General features: G+C 41.0%; 1 protein-coding gene across 1 annotated transcript in view; it reads right to left on the bottom strand.

The window, feature by feature from the left end:
• Nucleotides 1-231: 231 nt before the first annotated feature.
• Nucleotides 232-22,502, bottom strand: part of LOC124870923 (activin receptor type-1C) — a 28,953-nt gene continuing 6,682 nt past the window's right edge. The window contains exons 2-9 of the mRNA XM_047369788.1: nt 21,906-22,136; nt 16,905-17,135; nt 14,986-15,216; nt 14,727-14,894; nt 14,013-14,169; nt 13,370-13,494; nt 13,085-13,215; nt 232-5,866 (exon numbers count right to left, since the gene is read on the bottom strand). Coding sequence (XP_047225744.1) covers nt 5,741-5,866; nt 13,085-13,215; nt 13,370-13,494; nt 14,013-14,169; nt 14,727-14,894; nt 14,986-15,216; nt 16,905-17,135; nt 21,906-22,136 — 1,400 coding nt within the window. The 3' untranslated portion in view covers nt 232-5,740. The remainder of the gene's footprint in view (nt 5,867-13,084; nt 13,216-13,369; nt 13,495-14,012; nt 14,170-14,726; nt 14,895-14,985; nt 15,217-16,904; nt 17,136-21,905; nt 22,137-22,502) is intronic.

Raw genomic sequence — 22,502 nt, 5'->3', positions numbered from 1 at the left:
TCCTCTGCCTAACGGTCATTAACAGCTTACGCTTTGAGAGCGTCAGAAACGAAAGCAGGAATGAGTCACATGTGTTCAAGTAAAAAAGAGTTTTACAGGAGATAAAAGTGACCTGTTTTAGATAAGTTGCTCCGGGAAATTTGTGCCTCACATACCACGGTTTGCAAAGCTCTGCATAATCCAAGATTTCAGAAGCCGCATTCGCAATGTGAGAGCAATTCAGTCAGAACATGAACAACTGTTTTTATTTACACATTATATTGTCGTTTTATACAGAATAAATAGTGCTGGGGGAAAAAAGATCAAATAAAGTGGTACAAAATTTACATCTGAGCAACAACAGATTAACATGAATGAAGCCTTTGAATTTAAATGAGTGGAGGTACTTGTAAGTTACACAGAGTAAAGACACCAATCAGAAAATGCACATGCTGATCACTCCACTCTGGAATAATACATACATCATATGCTTTGCTGTCACCTTTTTTTTCCTGATATATGACACAATAGGTAAAACTGGCTTAACATTGATACAACTTGGAGTGAAATTAAACCAAAATGCAAGCACATAATGGTGAAATTTTTAATCTGCCTGGACAAAGTGTGTCAATATGTTCTCTTTCTAATATTTTCAAAAAAGTTAAATAATTACATGGCTAAACTGAACTATATTGAGAACATTAAAGATGCTAAATTGATATTTTCCAAGATACCGATACGTTTTGAGGTTGTTTGCAATTCACCCTATGTGTTGGAAACCACCCAGTAATCCATACATACAATTAGAAAAACAAGTAGGTCCATAAATTATTTATGTGTCATAAAGTGGAATAAATCAGGGAATAAGTACTGAAAATATAAAGAAGAAAGCACAATATAAGTCAAGGGAATAGCTGAAGATCGTCAGTATTTAGAAAGCTATGTGACCCCCTATCAAAGTCAATTAATGTCAACTTGTTGAGTCCCAACTCATGACCTATAGAGAAGTTTTTCATTTGAAGGTATCACACAAGAAGGGTGTCATGAGCCAGGACTTCAGCAAGATCTTTGCTACATTATTATTAGAAAACATACTGACAGCATTGGTCACAGGCGTATTTCTAAACGTCTGATTCCAGTGAGCACCATTGACCTGGTGCTCCTTGAAATATTTATGACAGTCGACTTGAAAAAAATAATCAGAAAAGTTGTCCAAGAGCCAGGAATCGCTCAGAGAAAGCCTCAGAAAGGCCTAGAATTAGTAGAAATGTTATTTTCTCCCTGTGAAAATGATAAGTAATGCAGTGAAGACTGGCAGACTGTTAATATCTGAAGGAAGGACAAGCAGAAAAAACCTTTACTGACACATTCTTGAAAGGAATCTGATAGTAAAACTAGGGCAGATTTTTCAGCAAGATAATGGTCATAAACACACAGCCAAGCAAACTCTCAGTTGCTTTAAGTAAAAGACAATAAAGCCGCAACCCTGGCAGAAACAGAAGACTTGAATGTAACTGAAAATCTGTGAAAAAGGTGCATGGCAAAGGTTCCCAAAACCTTCAAGATTTTAGGACAGTTTGTGCTTAAGAATAGCCCACCATCAAGTCTGAGCAACAAACAATACTATTTCTCCATTCAGAAGATGTTTTCAAAAAAGGACTTTTCACTTTATTACACATCTTTTATGGACTTAGATGTGTTGATTTCTTTGCCTTCACGGATTACTTGGGTTGCTACTAACATCTGATGTAAATTTCATGTCAAACATCAATACATTCAATACTTTCCCTGCTGTTTGTGAACATATGTCGACTGCGACTGAAAAGACAAACATGGCCTAGGCTGAGAAATGAACAAAAAGTAACAGATTTTTCCCCATGGTGCAATTTTATAATTTTACAAATATTTCAGTATTGGTCTCATGATACAATACAAACATATTAACAATCACATGCTCAAACAGGCACTCTTGCACACTGACTGTTTCATACAAGTACAACGATGAACAGATCCTTGTAACTTCTCCCTCTCAGCTTGTAAGGCTATATAGGCGACATTAATGATCCTAATGTGCATCCACTATTAAGAATACATACCACTATTAATGTATACTATTTTTATTTGCCTGACCTTGTTATAAATTCATATAAAAATATCTAAATTATTGTAATTTTCCCCTTTTCCAGAAAACTGAATCCTCGAAATACTGAGAAGATGCAGGAACTCAAAGTTCATTGTTGAAACATGCATAATAACGGCCCTAATTTTAGGACTTTTAGAGCACTTACCGAATGTTAAAAATGGATATATAATTGGAATCATAAGCTCATAGGTCATAAAATTACCAGGACCCATTTAGGCCATGTGGCAACTATTAATGCAAAAACAAAATTGCGTGGGAAAAAATTAGGACACCCTATAGTTTGCGTTTTTCTAACAAATTGGGACAGGTTATTTAATGACAATAGAAAATAAAATAATTAAAATAAATAGTATAAACTGAAAGAAAGACTTTTTAAGAACCTTTTTTGTGAAAGGAATAAAAAATGACTAAAATTACACATTAATTGCACTGGAATATGTTACTCAGCATTTTGAAGGACATTTGCCCTATTTAACCCTCCAACATTTAGCTTGGTGTAGCCTTGACTATTGGAGTTAAATGTGAAGGGTAAGGTCATAAGAGCTGTCTGAGGTATTATGGGCCCATTAAGAGATTTAAAAAGTCTCAAATAAACTTGAAATAAAAAATAGTGTTCAAGCGGAGGATATTTCACAAATGCCACATGCCCATATCTGGCCACCCAAGCAAGTTAATCTGGAGAGCAGGCTGCAAGATGCTAAAAGAAGTCTCTAAAAAACCTAAAATGTCATCGTGGGACATACAGCAGGCTCTTGCTATTGGTGATAGGAACATGCATGCCTCTACAATCAGAAAGAGACAGCAAAAGTTTAACTTTCATGGGAGAAATGCAAAAACGAAACTTTTGCTCTAGGAAAAACATGAAACCCAGACTAAAGTTTGCCTGAGAGAACATAGACAAAGACTAGAGGTTTAGGAATAATGTTCTTTGGACAGATGAGGCTAAACTTTTATCATTTGGAAACCAGTATGTAAGACATGTTTGGCATAAACAAATACAGCCTACCAGTTATGAACCAAATAGCTGGAAATGTCATGGTTTGAGGATGGTTTGTGGTATCAGGCCAGCTCATCATAATATCCCCCACAACAGCATACAGATGTTGCAAATGCACCTTTTTTATTAGATATGTGTATATTGTACATTGTAAATAGTAAATTTGTATATTCTGTAATGCAAAAACAGAACAAAAGAGCAAAGTGTACCGGAGGCAAATTCCTTGTTTGTATGTACGAACTTGGCAATAAAGCTGATTCTGATTCTGATGAATTCTACTCTCTTTAAGAGGGTGCCTTAGGAAAATAAGAGCCGATATATCAAGAAAGGAAAAAAATGAAAGCTGAAGCAGAACTGGAACCTGCAATATGACAATAACCCAAAGCATACCAGTAAATCCAGCTAGGGGTTGGCACAGAAATAAAAACAGGACAGTCCTGGGTCTAGTCATAAAGCCAGACCTTGACCTCCTGAGATGTGGTGGGATGATCTCTCTTTTTAAGTCTCTTTTTTTTAAGAAGTCCCTTACTGACGTTGTATTAGTCAACAACACTGAAACTAACTATAAGGGTGTAGGGTGCCATAACATATATATGTTTAGTGATATTATTCGCATAATGAGTAAAACAATGTTAGTCTTTGATATTTACCTGTTATACAATCATTTTCTTTTCCAGAAACAAAAAAAGATAGACTTCAAAATCTGAACATTTTATCTGACAATCTATTTAATGGCGTGTCCTATTTTTTTTCTTGAGTAGTTTGCAGTAGTTTTCTCATAAAACATGATAAAGGTATCTTCCTGGAATGAGTGAACTGATGCTATTTTACAAAGAAATTTGCGGAGAAGACCAACGGCCCTGTTTACACGACAACGATCCATTGAAAATGTTTCTGTTAACAAGTCTACATGATGACATTATAATTACAATCTCTATTCACATAGCAATAGTACAGTGAAAATGGTGTCATTCCCCCGCCACGCCACTAGTTGGCAACATAATCAAAGCTTAAAAAGCGTGGGAGAAACTGAGCATTTGTTAGCGAACCGTCTTTAGATTCGAAAGAGTTAGCAGCACAAGGAAGTACTTTGCAATCCACTATTGTTATTGTTTATATATTTGTTATTAAATTAGGCAATTTTTAGAGAATACGTGAGCAGTTGTCATGTAAATGAACAGTAGAAACACAACAAAACTTTTGGATTTTCACCAGAAAACAGGGCCTGAAGGTTCCCACATAGTCGGGCTCTGAGGCGGACTCAATGCAGACACAAAGCAGACGTCCGCGCAAAGCAAAATTTTTTCGACCGCGATAAATGTTTTGACAGAAAAAATCTCCACATCGAACTGTTTTGTATGTGACACACTGCTCTGAGCAACCAGTCACGAAAACATACAGTGTCACTGCTACTCTCTGTGCTGCACTGACAGGTGTACTCCCCTTCTCGTCCCTAGTCTGGTCAAAAGGCCTTGTATACCACCTTATTTTCTTTTTGTTTTTCCAAAGCAAGAGGCAAATTAGCTCTTCCTCTCTGCCTAATGACACCATGGTAGAAAGTTGTGGAAATGTAGGAGTTTGTCACCAGAAATGTAGGAAAATGGTACACTTGACTATGAAACATAAAACGTCTGCGAACAGTGCGCATGGAGTCCGCACAGAGTCCACGCTGCTCACATTTTGACGAAAGAATTACTCGTAAAGTCAATATAGACAGGCCATTTTATACTATGTTTTGTATATATAAATTAATTTTGTTCAGCAAATTATGTAGTCTGACATCATGAGGCTATCTTTATTTATATTTTATAATATTTTTTAACCAAAGATCAAAATAAAAATTTTTAAATCCAAATAATACTAATTTACCAATCCAGGCTGGGGGTAATTATTTTGAACCCGCTTTTTGGTCACTCTAACTCATTATTTGGGGTTAAAAACATATTCCAGTATGACTGGTCAGAGCTCCCCCTGCTTAAAAAGCAATTTCCCTGTGGAAAAAGTTGAAATAGTTTCAGATTTTCATCCTTAGCAGCCTGTAATAAATACTCTTATCTAGTTCACTGTTTACTTTTTTGAAAAGGTTTAGATATACTAAGGTTATCACTTTCAGTTGTATATAGACAGTAGAACTATGTTCCCTTTCACAGCAATTTCAGCAAAAATTTTTACAAGAGAGATATTCTAACTGTGCAAAAATAATTCATATTTTCAGGGAAAATCTGTATGCGTGTCAGTAAACACAAGTCAAAACGAGAGGATATTTCCAGAGATTGTCACTAAGCAATCTAACAACCCAGGAGATAGCAAAAAAAAAAACGGCACAATAACACAACAATGTGCAACTTCAAGCTTTGGGCACTTCAAATACTGAGGTAGCAAAATAATCACATTTTACATGACTTATGTCACATGGCTCTTTCCACAAAAACCATAGCTGGAGGAAAGGTCAGATGCCTGGATGTCTTTGTACAAACTTCAACAGACACCGCACTTTATACAATATTTGGCAACAAAAACAAGATGTGGTATCCTCCTGATAAGTAGAGCCTGCTTTCTCCAAGTTTATCACATTACACCAGTGCCAGCACCAGTGATGATCGGCAAGGCGACAAGCCAAACTAGTCTTTGACATCTTTGATAGCAGACAGCTGGGACACAGTTTTCTTGACCCGCAGAGCAGTTAGTCGTGCAGCAGAATTGGCATACCAGCACTCCCTCATCAGTCTTCCAATCACACGCAGAGCCTGGTGAACAACAAGATAACATTTTGTTGACATATTTAAATTTTGTCAACAACAACATATATTTGTAGTAGAACAAATTATTTTCACTTCTCTCTTTGTCCTGAACTCTCTTTGCTCTTTTCTCGAGTTGCACTATAAATTGTAATTCCAGAACTGGAACCAAAACAATATCTTTGGTGTACACATTTTTCAATACAGCTACATGTTTTTTATATTTTATTTTCTGTTTGACCCTTAGTTCTAAAAATTTAGGTTGCAAAAAGTGTTTTTCAGAAACATTCATTGAAGGACGTTTCTAGGAACTGAGACAACCATGTCAAAATCAAAAGCAGAAATAAAGCACATCAATAGTTTCAGTAGGAATTATATGGATATATAAAAATCATGCAAAAAATGCCTTCATGGAGAAAATCAAAAATAATCTGAATGTTATTATGTACACACAGTTTAATCTGTGAATCTCTGCATTAGTTGGATGGTTGTTTAACAAATATTCAACCATTTTGAGACTTCACAGCATGCAAGAAAACCAAACCTGAATCATCATTACCATGTATGGATGCTGTGAAATAACAGAGAATATGTACTATATTTAAGTGCTATATATATTTTCTTCTCTAGTGCAGCAGAACAGCAAAATACAAATGCCAGTTATTTTAAAAATAAAATGAATTATCTTCTTGACAAAAACAGAACAACATTTCAATATGTCAAATGGATGAGTGCCGGCTTTATCCTCTAAGCAGGACAGGTAAATCTCATTCTAAAATTCTTGAGAAAATAGTTGCTAATCAAATATGTGAGCATTTACACAGCAATGACCTGTTTGAAGAGTTTCAGTCAGGTTTCAGAGCTCATCATAGCACTGAAACAGCTCTGCTGAAAGTCACTAATGATATTCTTATGGCCTCAGATAATGGACTTGTGTCTGTACTGGTTCTGTTAGATCTCAGTGCTGCATTTGATACAGTCGATCATAATATTCTCTTAAAAAGGCTGGAATATGCTGTAGGGATCAGGGGAACAGCACTAGGCTGGTTTCAATCTTATTTGTCTGACAGATTCCAGTTTGTTCATGTAAATGATAAATCATCTTTAAACTCCAGGGTTAATTGTGGAGTACCACAGGGTTCAGTACTTGGACCAATTCTCTTTACTATATATATGCTTCCTATAGGTCAAATTATCAGGCAGCATGGGATAAATATTCAATGTTACGCTGATGATACTCAGCTTTACTTATCCATAAATCCTGATGAGCCCAACCAGTTAGATAGACTACAAGCATGTCTTGAAGATATAAAAACTTGGATGACTTTAAATTTTCTGCTTCTAAATTCAGACAAGACAGAAGTTGTTGTCTTTGGACCGGAGTCTTTAAAAAAGAAACTGCTTAGTCAATCACTTAACCTGGATGGCATTAAATTGACCTCCGGTAATAAAGTAAAAAACCTTGGTGTTATTTTTGACCAGGACATGTCATTTAAATCCCATATTAAACAGGTTTCTAGGATTTCCTTCTTTCACCTCCGGAACATTGCCAAAATTAGAAATATCCTATCCAGGAGTGACGCTGAAAAACTAGTCCATGCATTTGTTACTTCAAGGCTGGACTATTGTAATTCTTTACTATCAGGATGTCCACAAAATGCAGTTAAAAGCCTTCAGCTGATTAAAAATGCTGCAGCAAGAGTTCTGATGAAAATTAAAAAGAGAGATCATATTTCTCCTACTTTAACTTCCCTTCATTGGCTCCCTGTTAAATCCAGAATAGAATTTAAAATTCTCCTCCTCACATATAAAGCCCTTAAAGATCTAGCTCCATCATACATCAGAGATCTGATTGTTCCATATGTTCCTAACAGGACACTTTGTTCTCAGACTGGAGGTTTACTGGTGGTTCCTAGAGTCTCTAGAAGTAGAAGGGGAAGCAGATCCTTTAGTTATCAGGCTCCTCTCCTGTGGAACCAGCTCCCAGTTTTAGTCCGTGAGGCAGACACCCTGTCTACTTTTAAAGCTAGGCTTAAAACTTTCCTTTTTGATAAAGCTTATAGTTATAGTGGCTTAGGTTATCCTGAGCAATCTCTGTAGTTATGCTGCTATAGACTTAGACTGCTGGAGGACATAATGACCACTTTCACTCTCTCTGTAACATTCTCAAACTACTCTCCAATTTTGCATTATTTGCTGTTATTTCAGCTTCTAACTTTATGTTCTCTCTCTTTTCTCTTCCTAGAAGCTACACCTGGCCTGACTCTGTGTCTACCTGTGACACCTTTCTGGAGAGGGGCATCGTCCAAGCTTCTGCTGGCAACAACTTAATGCTCACCTTCTACTGATGATCCAGTTGGCCCTGTCTTTCAGTGTTTAATCCTTTCTCTCTCCTAGACATAGCTACTGACTGAGCTTCTACTGTGACTAACTCTATGTGCTTTCTTTCAGACTCTAACCTTGAAAACGGGCTCAGAGTTTATCTGTTCTTTCTTTCTAGATGAAACGACTAAAGGAGCTACATCCATTGACATTTACTTTTCCTTCCCATAGAAAGTACTCCTGGATCAGTGCTTCTGTGTTCCTCTTGTGTCTCTGCTCTGTTCTCTCAAACCCCCAGTCGGTCGTGGCAGATGGCCGCTCACACTGAGCCTGGTTCTGCTGGAGGTTTCTCCCTGTTGAAAGGGAGTTTTTCCTCTCCACTGTCGCTACATGCATGCTCAGTATGAGGGATTGCTGCAAAATCAACACCAGTGACTGTCCACTGTCTCTACATGCTCATCTAGGAGGAGTGACTGCTACAAGTCTCTGACTCGATGCAATCTGCTGGGTTTCCTTAGATAGAAAAACTTTAACCAATTTGAATAAATAACTGACGGCGGAGCCGAGGTCCCACCCTGGAGCCAGGCCTGTGGTCGGGACTCGTTGGAGAGCGCCAGGTGGCCGGGTTGCTCCTCGTGGGACCCAGCCGAGTCAAGCCCGGATGAGAGACGCGAGACCATCCCCCAGTGGGCCCACCACCTGCAGGGGGAACTGTGAGGGACCAGTGCAAAGAGGATTGGGCGGCGGACGAAGGTGGAGACCTCGGCGGCCCGATCCCCGGATGCTTAGGCTGGCTCTAGGGACGTGGAATGTCACCTCGCTGGGGGGGAAGGAGCCTGAGCTTGTGCGGGAGGTCGAGAGATATTGACTAGAAATAGTCGGGCTCGCCTCCACGCACAGCGTGGGCTCTGGAACCCATCTCCTCAAGAGGGGCTGGACTCTCTTCTACTCTGGAGTGGCCCACAGGGAGAGGCGGCGGGCTGGGGTGGGTTTGCTTGTCGCCCCCCAGCTCAGCCGTCTCATGTTGGGGTTTACCCTAGTGGATGAGAGGGTCGCATCCCTGCGCCTTCGGGTTGGGAAGAGGTCTCTGACTATCATTTCAGCCTACGGGTCGAGTGGTAGTGCGGAGTACCCGGCCTTCTTGGCGACCCTGTCAGGGGTGCTGGATAGTGCCCCTCCTGGGGACTCCATTATTCTGCTGGGTTACTTCAACGCCCACGTGGGAAACGACAGTGACACCTGGAGAGGCGTGATCGGGAGGAATGGCCTCCCCGATCGGAATCCGAGCGGTGTTTTGTTATTGGCCTTCTGTGCTAGTCACGGATTGCCCATAACGAACACCATGTTCAAACATAAGGGTGTCCATCAGTGCACTTGGCACCAGGATACCATAGGCAGGAGGTCGATGATCGACTTTGTTGTCGTATCATCAGACCTTCGGCCGCATGTTTTGGACACTCGGGTGAAGAGAGGGGCTGAGCTGTCCAATGATCACCACCTGGTGGTGAGTTGGATCCGCTGGGGGAGGAGAAAGCCGGACAGACTTGGCAGGCCCAAGCGCATAGTGAGGGTCTGCTGGGAACGTCTGGCGGACCCCTTGGCCAGGGATGTATTCAACTCTCACCTCCGGGAGAGCTTTGACCAGATTCCGAGGGATGTTGGAGACATAGAGTCTGAGTGGACCATGTTCTCCGCATCTATTGTCGATGCTGCCGCCCGTAGCTGCGGCTGTAAGGTCTGCAGTGCCTGTCACACCACAGACCTTACACCGGCAGTAAGGGACACTGTCAAGCTGAAGAAGGAGTCCTATCGGCTGTGGTTGGCTTGTGGGATTCCTGAGTCGGTGGCAGAGGCAAAAACTCGGAGCTGGGAGGAGTTCCGTGAGGCCATGGAGAAGGACTACCGGTTGGCCCCGAAGCTATTCTGGCAAACCGTCCAGCGCCTCAGGAGGGGGAAGCAGTGCTTCACCAACAATGTTTAGAGTGGGGTTGGGGAGCTGCTGACCTCGACTGGGGACATTATCGGGCGGTGGAAGGAGCTCTTCGAGGATCTCCTCAATCCTGCTATCACGCATTCCCTGGTGGAAACAGAGGCTGAGGACTCGGGGTTGGACTCTTTCATCACCCGGGCTGAAGTCACCGAGGTGGTTAAAAAGCTCCGCGGTGGCAGGGCTTCGGGGTTGGATGAGATCCGCCCTGAGTACCTCAAGTCTTTGGATGTTGTGGGGCTGTCATGGTTGACACGCCTCTTCAACATTGCGTGGCGGTCGGGGACAGTGCCTTTGGATTGGCAGACTGGGGTGGTGGTCCCCCTACATAAGAAGGGGGACCGGAGGGTGTGTTCCAAATACAGGGGGATCACACTCCTCAGCCTCCCTGGTAAGGCCTACGCCAGGGTATTGGAGAGGAGAGTCCGGCCGATAGTCGAACCCCAACTTCAGGAGGAGCAGTGTGGTTTTCGTCCCAGCTGTGTAACACTGGACCAGCTCTATACCCTCTACAGGGTACTCGAGGGTTCATGGGAGTTTGCCCAACCGGTCCACATGTGTTTTGTGGACCTGGAGAAAGCATTCGACTGTGTCCCTCGTGATGCCCTGTGGGGGGTGCTCCAGGAGTATGGAATCGGGGGCCCTTTACTAGAGGCCATCCGGTCTCTGTACAAGCGGAGCAGGAGTTTGGTTCGCATTGCCGGCACTAAGTCGGACCTGTTCCCGGTGCATGTTGGACTCCGGCAGGGCTGCCCTTTGTCACCGGTCCTGTTCATAACTTTTATGGACAGGATTTCTAGGCGCAGCCAAGAGCCGGAGGGGGTCTGGTTTGGGGACCAGAGGATTTCGTCTCTTCTTTTTGCAGAAGACGTGGTCCTGCTGGACCCCTCTAGCCAAGACCTACAGCATGCACTGGGGCGGTTCGCAGCCGGGTGTCAAGCGGCTGGGATGAAGATCAGCTCCTCCAAGTCCGAGGCCATGGTTCTCGACCGGAAAAGGGTGGCTTGTCCTCTTCAGGTTGGAGGGGTGTTCCTGCCTCAAGTGAAGGAGTTTAAGTATCTCGGGGTCTTGTTCACGATTGAGGGAAGAATGAAGCGGGAGATCGACAGACGGATCGGTGCGGCTGCCACAGTAATGGGGGCGCTGTGCTGGTCCGTTGTGATGAAGAGAGAGCTGAGCCGAAAAGCGAAGCTCTCGATTTACCGGTCGGTCTACGTTCCTACCCTCACTTATGGCCATGAACTTTGGGTCATGGCCGACAGAACGAGATCCCGGATACAAGCGGCTGAAATGAGCTTCCTCCGTAGAGTGGCCGGGCACTCCCTTAGAGATAGGGTGAGGAGCTCGGCCATCCGGGAGGAGCTCAGAGTAGAGCCGCTGCTCCTCCACATCGAGAGGAGCCAGTTGAGGTGGCTCGGGCATCTATACCGGATGCCTCCTGGACGCCTTCCTCGGGAGGTGTTCCAGGCACGTCCCAAAGGGAGGAGGCCCAGGGGACGACCCAGGACATGCTGGAGGGACTATGTCTCTCGGCTGGCCTGGGAACGTCTTGGGCTCCCTCCGGAGGAGCTGGAGGAGGTGTCTTAGGAGAGGGACGTCTGGGCGTCTCTGCTGAGTCTGCTGCCCCCGCGATCCGGTCTCGGATAAAGCGGAAGACGACGAGTACGAGTACGAGTACGAGTACGAGTATGAGTAAATAGGTGAAGGCAGATCTCTCCTCACCCACATTAGCATGGCGGTGAAAGATAGTTTCCAAAGTCAGCAGTGGAAGGGGTTTTTTACGGCATAAAGACATGTTGTAAAAACAAAAAAAAGTGTAGAAACATTTATAAAGTTTAAATATTGTGACAGTGTCCCCTAAATATTGTTTAGACAGATACATTACTATTATTATCATTAGTGCAGTTACATAAAAAACAACTGAGTATGTGGAGAAAAGCGACTTTCAGGTGCTTCCCTTTACTTTTTCTGAGAATTATGGTAATACAGTTGTTGAGGGAAATCTGACAGCTTACACATGCCCCTGCCCAGCTCTGCTGGTTAAGTGTTTTACAGTTGTGTATCTGGTTTTGTTTTCCTTTTAAACTTCCTGTTTTATTTTGTGCACTAATTTCCTGACTCATTTCAGACAACCTCACTGATATTCCCACCCGTAATCAGCCTCTACCACACGTTAATGTTATCCATCCATGTCTCATTGTCTTCCTTTGTTTGTTTGTCTATTTATATCTCACCCCGTGTAGCTTCTCCTTGCCAGTTCGTCTTAGTCCCTTGTGTGAAGCTCTAATCCTACTTCTGTCTTCGAGTGATTTTGAACCAGCTTTATTGGACCTGGCTGTTTTAGATACCTCTGCTTGGATTGGGTTTTTGTGGTCGTACTAACCTCGGACTGTATTAAAGGGTTACTGATATTATGCCACTGTGTTGAATCTTGAATTTGAGTCCTCTATTCCTGTGCTTTACGACATCTTCGCATCGCATTAGCATTGATGGTCGGTCTCCGAGCAGAATAGTGAGTCTATTATAATTATCCAATCTTTAGGCTTTTTTATCAGACCTGTCACAAGTGGTCATTCACTGCTGTAGCAAATTACAGGCTGTCTGGGCTTGCCACAGAGCACTTTTAATTTCCTTGATAGGATGCTAGTCAGTTAGGTCTCCAAGCTACTGCCCTCAGAATAATTTCTTCTAACTTCCTCCTCACTGGACAAGTTGGCATATAAACATTTGCCTTCTGAGTTCATATTTGAGCTGTGTTACTACTACTTTCGTCTTGAGAGGCCATCGTGTTGTACTATGATCCCCAAATTTGTTGTTCATACATAACACCATCAGTCTTAGGCAACTTTCAGCTGTGTTCTTGCTGTCTTTCTTTCAAGAGACTGATGGTCAACACTGCAATAAATGTTCTGTCTTACCTCACAGCTCTGCCACTGATTGGGAATGTTTGGTCTGAGTTTCTGATCACACACAACCTTCTTCATGTCCTCAATGGATGGATCTGAAGGCACCATGTCATAATAAGGCAGTTGAAAGTCTTCATGAAGTCCTATGGGAGTAAGAAACAGGAGGAAATTATGTTAGTGTTCATGTACATAATGGGATAATTACATGCAATTTTTCTGATAATTTACCTATTACATATTTTTGCTGATACTCATACACAAATGACTGAGGAGAGGACATGAGAGTAATTAAGATACCTCTTACAGAGCATCTTCTGGCTAATTCCCAGAACACCAGGCCAAGCGAATAGATATCTGCCCTCTTAAATGACTCAAAGTTGTTTATATTGATTGACTCATCCAGGATCTCAGGAGCCATGTACCTGCGGAGAACAAAGTGATTAAACCCTAATAATTTGGAGGGAACAAAAACAACACAAGAACACTGCACGGGTTATTTGTTTAATCACTTTGTGGATGTGGATTATTTTAATTAGAGTAAATACTGCAGAGAATTTGTTAATATTTTTTGAAAACTCACAGAAGTCAGTCTTGATTTCAACTGTGAGTGTACTGACCTACAAAGTCCTTTAGGAGGCGCCAAAGTAGTAGTAACAGTTTGAGACTGTTTTGCTGCATTCCGAGAAATATTGTTGGGTTTGTTTAAACTGTGGTTCTGTCATTCTTATCATTTTTGCCTGTCTGTTCTGTAACGCTAAATACCTGGGATGTCTGGGCTTGTACTCAGCATTCATAGTTAATAGAGCTTTAATAGTACAACAAAGTTTTTCCTTTCATTGTTGCTTATTGTATATTTCCAGGTAAACATCCAAATATTTTGTGATCACTAGCATTTGATTTCGGCTCTCTGTGCGGTGGCGGTTAACTGTGTTGGTCTCACCTCTTAGTTCCCACTCTGTGATTAGACGGTATGTCTATGGTGTTTGTGCTGGAATCGTGTTTAACAGCTAAACCCAAATCTGCAATGACTGCTGTCCCATTCCTCCTCACAAGGACATTTTTAGACTTCAGGTCTCTGTGAGCGATTGCGGGCTTCCCTAGAAGCAAGAAAGTAAAGATATGAGATTATGAGAACCTCAAATGCTTTTTATGAGCCAATTTTCTTGCTACAAACTAGATTAGAAAGCAAAATAACTCATGTCATAATATCACACCCTTTATTACATTGTAAGATAATTACTTATTGATGCTTACTAGCACCTCTGGGAAAAAGGATGACAGTAATTGTGACCACCAGGAATTATATAACAAATCAACAAATAAAACTTATTTCTCAACATCCAATCTCCCCCAAAAAATATGTTTCTGCCAAAAAATGTGGAAGGCGCTGTAAGTTTTAAAACATGGAGGGTACATCTTCAAAGTCTTTTACACAAGTCAGAAAACCTCAAGATATGAGTGAGTGTTAAAGCAAAAGAGCTGTGATTTGCTTGTGAAAATGTATTTTGACATTCAGTTCAGAGGACAAAGCAGTTCATGAAACTAGAACTTAGCAGATAGTTCGGGTTTCCTTGGAGTTTTTTCATTTAATTTCTCTATGAGGACATAAATTTGAGGTCCAGGTTTTACATACAGACAGCAAAGAAAACATTACCTTGTGTGCCAATGATTTCCATGTGAAGGTGAGCCAGCCCACTGGCTACAGACAAAGCCAGAACGACCATGCCCTCCATGGAGACTGTATACCTGTTCAGGTAATCATACAGGGAGCCGTGCTCATGGTACTCTGACACCAACCAGAGCTGGGTCCATGAGCCATTATCTGCAGATAACAGCAAGGTATGCTATGAAATGTCAGCACATTCAGGCCACAGATGTGATTTGTTCTTGTTGTAAACTTGTTAATCTGAGACCTTTATTATCAGCAGCAATGAAGCCCAGAATATTTTCATGCCTGAGCATGATAGTCTGATAAATCTCTGCTTCCCGGAACCAGGACCTCTCATCCCGGGAGGAGAAGATTTTCACAGCTACATCCTCCCCCCGCCACTTGCCACGCCAGACCTCACCAAAGCGACCTTTTCCAATGGTCTCCTGCAGGACGATGGTCCTAGCTATGGTTCTCTGGACCAGCAGCGGTAGCCCTGAAAGATGAAGATCACATGATTCAAACAGCAAGGTTTTCCTTACCATAGAAAACAACAGGTGCCTTCCGAAGTATTCATGCCCCTTGAACTTTTTTAAACTTTGTCATGTTACAACTACATGCTTTAATTTATTTTTAGTGTAACATATTTAATGTATTTAGAACATGATGCATGGCTTTTAAACTTTTTCTCAGGAAGAAATCTGAAGTGAATTAGGAATTAGACCATTTTATCCTGTTATTCCGAAACAAAACCTGGTGCAAGCAATTGTGCTCAGACATTACCTTAATAGCAAATAGTCAGCCTGTGCATAATTTATTCTCAGTATAAATATAGCTGTTTTGTGAAGGCTTCATAGTTTTGTAAGAGAACATTAGTGAACAAACAGAATCATGTAGACCAAGGAACACAGCTGACAGGTCGGCAAGAAGAAGTTTAAAGAAGGGTTAAGTTCTAAAATAATATCCCGAGCTTTGAACATCTCACAGAGCACTGTTCGGTCCATCATCTGACATTGGAAAGAGTATGGCACAACCACCAACCTTCTTAGGCATGACCATCCACCTCAACCGGTGGCCTGGTAATGAGAGCATTAATCAGAGAAGCAGCCAAGAAAGCCATGACAACTCTGGAGGAGCTGCAGAGGTCTGAAGCTAAGGCTGTGAACCTCAAAAGTCAAAGAAAGTTGTTAAAACATAACCATAAGAAGTCCCATTAGTAGTTTTGCCACAAGCCATGATGGAGACACAGTAAACACAAGACAGGAGCTCTGGTCGAATGAGACCAAAATGTAATTCTTTTGGCTCTATGTGTGTGAGAAAACTACCATGGCACATCACCCTGAACACACCATCCCAACTGTGAAACATGGTGGTGGCACCCTCTTGCTGAGGGGTCTATTTTCTTTAGTAGTGGCAGGGAAGCTGGACAAAGTTAATGAGAGACAGATGAAGTTAAATACAGGGAAACTCTGAAAGAACTGTAGAAGACTTAAAACTGGGGTGGAGGTTTACCTTCCAGCTGGACAGTGACACTAAACAGACAGACAGACCTGCAACTGTCCATGTCTTTGAATAGCACAGTCAATGTCCAAAACTAAATCCAATTAAAAATCTGTAGAAAAATGTATCTTAATAGAGCCTCTTTATCAAATCAGACTGAGTTTGAGCTAGTTTCCAAAGAATAATGAATTAAATGTTCAGTCTCTAGATGGTTGACACAAACATCAACGCTCTTGAGGCTGTAATTGCAGTGAAAGGTGGTTCTATAAAGCATTGATTCACGGAGGTTAAATATAAATGCATGCCACACTTATATTTATGTGGGGGTACACCGTGGACAGGTCGCTAGTCCACCACAGAGCAAATAACCATGAACACAAGCACCACAAGGGCAATTTAGAGAGAACAATTAACCTAAAAGTCCTGTCTTTGGACTGCAGGAGGAAGCTGGAGAACCAATGCATCCACAGGGAGAATATGCAAACTCCATGCAGACCCAAGGCCAGGATTTGAACTCAGGACCTTCTTACTGCAAGGCAACAGTGCTACCAACCATGCCACTGTGCAGCCCATGACTGTTACATGAAAATAATTTTAAAAAGTTCAAGGTGTATGAATTCCTTTGGCAAGACACTGCAAATGCCCAGTTGATAGGCATTTAAGAACAGTTAGGATTCCTCTCACCTGACCCTGAACCAGAGGTGCTCATGTCATATATTAGATCTTTGAGACATTTATCAGGAGACATGAGCATCTGATCATCCGGGGGCTCCTCGGGGTCTTGCTTCCAGGCACAATGGTGTCCCTGCACGATGCACACGCCTAGCAGGATTCCCACACACAGCAAGCAGAAGGGCACCAGGATCACCACAGTGAGCTGCAGCCTGCTCCAGCCTGGCTCCTTTGAAGGCCTCTCTGATGGTGCACACATAAGGAACAACATCCCCAGCATTATTAGCATTTTACTGTATCTTTAAGGGCTTATTTGATTTTTCAAGAAGAACAAAAAAAATAGCTTTCAAGAGGATTTGCTTTTGAGATCCTTGTCTCTTTGCTCCCCCTGGTGGTGTTAACTCTAAATGGCAGGTGTTTGGGACTTGACATAGCAAAATATTAGCAATAGCTGTTGCCAAAATTCACTCACTGATTGAAGAACTGAGAGTTGAAAGAGCGAACCACATGCTTTGCAAATTTAAGACACCGCTGCTAGAATACTAATAAATACTTTAATTTTTAGAAGTGGAAGCTCATTTTGCAAATGCATCGCTCTAGATGCCAAATACCTGTTTTCCCTGAGAAGCAGAACATTTAATCAATGCCCATATATGTTATTAATCAAGAGGACTAAATAGGCTTTCAGCACTTATAAACTTTGCTTTGTAAAAGGAAAATATATTTAATTTATTTTAATCAAAATGACTCTTTATTCAAAGTTTGTGATGTTCACTGATTAAAAGCAGGTGCACTGAGAGGCCTTGTTAGTAAAAATGTGGGTTTGGCATCTCAATGTAATTTGACACCTATATTTGTGACCTTCATTGTGTCTGTGGGTGGACAGAGGAAACATGGACACCATCAAAAATACCAGAACAGGTGGGTGCTGGGATAATATGAGATTTACTTACATGAAAATGAGGCATAGTGAGCACAGTGCTGCGTTGTGCAAATGTTTTCTCATTCCTTGAGCGTTTTCACAGTTTGGCACTTTAGAACTACAAACTTCATGTGTTTTATTGGGAATTTATTTAATAGAAAAACACAAGAAGAGCATAATTTTGAATTTAAGGGGATCCTTTATAAAGAAAAGTCTGAGAAGAGTGACCTACATTTGGATTCAGCACCTTTCTGTCAATGGTATGTCTCTACCAATTTTTACACATATAGACACTGATATTTCTGCCCATATTTCTTTGCAAAAGAACTCAAACTCAGTCAGACTTGATGGAAAGTATCAGTGAACAACAAATCTTAAGTCTCGCCACATTTTCTCAACTGGATTAGGGTGTGGACTTTGACTGGACCATTCTAACACTACTACAGACTATCATGTTTATTGTCATTTTGCTGTTAGGTATGCAAAATGCACTTTTCTTTTGATCACTTGTTATTCAAAATGTTTATGGTAGAAGTGTTAGTAATAATTTTGCTTTTGCTTTTATATAATGCCATTATAAATGTATACATTTATGCTGTTTACAAGCGGCCTCTGTTTTATACATGTGGGCATGTTTTGATAGAGCTGGTTGCTTGTTTCATTCACAAGACCTGGCACCATTGATCACTGCACATTTTCGTATAAAAGGAGCTTTACACAGAACCTTGCCTGAGCTGAATACTTGATAATGACCCGAAGTGGTAAACATTTTATGTAGTCTTGATATGATTGTGTAAAAGGGTCATTTACATTTAAAAATGTTGTAAATCTAGTTAAAGTAAACTTTAGCATGCTATAGTCAGCTTTAATCCTATTAAACAAATTCTCAACAACAAAATTGTGGCTGGTGAAAATGCGGAGTGGCTAGTAACTTTGGAAAACCACTAGCCACAGTGGCTGGTGAACAAAAAAGTTAATGTCAAGCCCTGTGCACAATTACACACTCTTTTGTATTGATCTAACATATAAAGTTCCCCAACATTCATTAAAGTTTCTGGTTGTCACATAACAGCATGTGAAAATGTAACTGCAAACCGCTGTAACAGTACTATAGTTTTACAGTCTTTTGTCTGGGAATTTGCTTTGGTCAACCGAATGAACTAAGAAATCAATTCATACTGGCATTTAAATATAACTGAAATACAACTTAAGCCCTAGGAAAGCGCTTTCATGTTTCCTGTCATGAGCCTCAAATGTCCTCACCAGCAGATCACCAAACATTCACTATGTGCAAATCAACAAATTGTGAACTCAACCACAGTTTCCTAAGACATCTTTAGCCTTTTACCCAATTTAAGTCCTGCCAACTGGGGCTCCAAGTGAAGCTCAGCAGATATGATGCAAAACAAGACTTGACTCTCCTCTGTCCCAGTGGCTTAAGACCTTAAGTCCAAGTCTGTGTCTGACAGATGCTTGCAAATAAATAAAAGTGAAAATGTTCAAAGAAAGTTTAACTATCCAAATTTAAAAGGTCGTCTTGTGTTTTCCATTTGCACAGAGATTACACAATATGTGAGCACATGCTGCTATTTAACAGGACAATGAAAGACATTGATTTTGTTGTCCTCATTCACACTCAACACCACCATCGCCTAAGGGTTCTGACCCCATGACCTTATGCATCCATTGACATTCAGCTGCACCTTGCGCAATAAATGTGGTGCATTTAACTGAGATGTTAGGAAACCTACCACTCACATACTTTATCTTGAGTGATTTACTGTCAAAACAAATATTTCTTATTTGTAAGGTGGCCACAGATACGTATTCTTTTAAATAAAAAGTTAATAAATCAAACCTAAAAGGACAAAGTTAAAGAAGAGTTAACCAGACCTGGGATTTGACAGTTTCACTCAGAATAATGTCTCAATGTCTCAAATCTAAACTTGTATATTTTAAACTTTATGTTCTGCAGTCATGGTCAGTTATGTCTGTTTGTTCTCTAAAAAACTTTAACCATAAATTTAACTGCAAATGTAGAAACATTTAGACTTTTTAATGCAATAAATAGTTCACATGTGTTTAGAGGATGTGCCATGCTGTGTGCAGATGTTTTGCCTTCAAGGTTTTAGACATTCTTGTAATCTTTAAAAGTCTTTTATTTATATTTTTAAGTCTAACAGAATCTTAATCAACAGTTATTTAGGATTTCTGAAAGTCTCTACGTTTTGCTTTGGACTTTAGCTCATTTTTCATTCCTTTGTTTATTAAGCTTCTTAACACTAATCTTTAAATCATTCAGCTATGAACACACTAATAAACTCAAGGAATGAGCCCATGTTGTGTCTCTTCATCAATGACAACTTTACAAATAAGTGTTAAGTTGTATCTTTAGGCACTTTGATATTATCTGTTCCCATTTATCTAGATGCATATGTTACAAATACCAAAAGGAATAATTGACAGACAGAAAACAGCATTTTAGCACAAATAATTTGATTCCCAATAATAGAGGCACATCTTTAAAATACATATATCCATTTTTAGAAAACCTACAGTGCCTTGCAAAAGAAATTGTGCTCCTTAAACATTTCCAAATTTTTTGATGTTTCATCCACAATACCTCAATGTAATTTATTAGGTTTTCATTCGAAAGGCTAATAAAAAGTAGTGCACGACTGTGAAGTGGAAGGAAAATATTTCGACATTTTTTACAAATAACAATCAGTTCGTTTTCGGCCACCTTGAGCCAATACTTTGTAGATTCACCTTTCACTACAACAGCAGCTCCAGGTCTTTATATGTATGTCTCTACCAGATTTGCACATCTAGAGACTGACATTTGTGCCCATTCTTATAGCAAAATAGCAGAAATTCTCAATTGGATTTAGGTCTGATTGAGCCATGAACACATAAATATGCTTTGATCTAAACCTTTCTATTGTAGCGCTTCGGCTGTTCAGCGTCATAATTTTGTTGGAACGTGAACCACATTCTCAAGTCTTGCAGCCTCTAACAGGTTTTCTCCTCCAGGATTGCCTTGTATTTAGCTCCATTCATGTTCCCCACAACTACGACCAGCTTCCCTGCCACCGTGAAAGAAAAGCGTACACACAGCATGATGCTGCCATGTGTCATAGGGATGGTGTGTTCAGGGTGATGCACAGAATTTGTTTTCTGCCACACAACAACAATGGCTTTCTTCTTGCCACTTTTCCATAAAAATCAGATTTCTTGAGGGTATGATGAACAGTCTTCTTGATGCCGTCTATTCATTGACGTTCCCTTACAAACCTCTGAGGCTTTCACAGAACAGCTGCATTTATGCTGAGATTAAATAACACCAAGGCTGACTCTATAGAACACATACATCACTTGTGAAGGCAGTTTATTTAGGGGTGGCAGAGTAAAGGTGGCTAAATATAAATCTTTGTGGCAATAAATGTGCAAATTTTTAAAAGGGGTATGAATACTTTTGCAATGCACTGTTTATTTGTAAAAACGTGTACTGACAGACTGCTGTGAAGTTCAGATGGCAGCTGAACAAATCTGTTTTAGGTTATCTATGACTGGTTGATTTTTACATGCAGCAGCAGTGAAATTGAGCTGACTTGGTTTCAGATTGGTTAGGTTTAAATCAAACAGGACACAGATTGACACAGCATAAAATAAACCTGCCTCCCTGAGTTTTTCATTGAACTCCAGAAGTGTGAAAAACGCCCCTTGTGCTTTGGGCCATTTTCTACCCGGCAGTGAGGATTTCTACACAACATGCCTGATAAAGTATTTATTTATAAATCGGGGGAGGGCCGTCGCCTAACCTCTGCGAGCTTTGTTATGTCACAGGATCTAGGCGGATCAGCATCCACCTCGTCTGGCGGGGACCAGAATGAGTGGGAAATCCCTCACAGATTGGATCGATGGTTCTGTTGACTGAATAAAATTACTGAGACTAACAGACTGAGGAGATGATGGGTTTTATGCCTTTGTCCGGCAAAAAAACTTTAGTCAGACACAGATTAAATGAAAATGACCTAAAATACAACAGAGGCAAAACTGACAGAGTAAAAAAAGCATACAGCTGGTTATACCTCGGTGCAGGTGCAGGGTCTCATTGTTGCAGAAGTCAGTAAAGCAACAGCTCCTCTTGGAGACATTTCTGGAGCTGTAGCAGAACACCTGACCCTTCATCTCCGAGGGCGACAGGCAGGACTTGACCGTCTCCTCCTTCCCGTCAATCAGCATCACCGAGTTCCAGCAGGCTCCTTCTGTAGCCGTCTCACAGGTGCGGTTGGCACACAGCAGGCACACACACTTGAGTCCTATAGGAAAGAAATCAGATTGGTTTTATGGCTCTATTTTTTCCCCATCCACTGACTAATTAATTTATTTGTGCAGAAAAAGCCCCTTGACACAACAGTTTTACTCTCAGACGTGATGCTGCTTCTGCTGTTACGTAAGAAAATCTGAGCTCTTAAATGGCAGGAGGTGGAGGAACCAGAGTAATGCCTCTTAGATTAACACCCACATAATCTTGTGTTCTACTTGGAGCTGTCATGCTTTATTTGATAAGCTGCTGAATGACTGATGAGCGAGATGGCCCGCGAGTAAAACCTGGGGGAAAAATGGAAGAATATTGCACAATATCGAACGAAGACAGTCAGACAGTAGTTCCAGTTACATGAATG

Source organism: Girardinichthys multiradiatus, chromosome 7, assembly GCF_021462225.1.
Source record: "Girardinichthys multiradiatus isolate DD_20200921_A chromosome 7, DD_fGirMul_XY1, whole genome shotgun sequence".
NCBI classification, from domain to species: domain Eukaryota; kingdom Metazoa; phylum Chordata; class Actinopteri; order Cyprinodontiformes; family Goodeidae; genus Girardinichthys; species Girardinichthys multiradiatus.
Note: the sequence above shows the minus strand (reverse complement) of the source record. Positions and strands in the feature narration are given on the sequence as shown.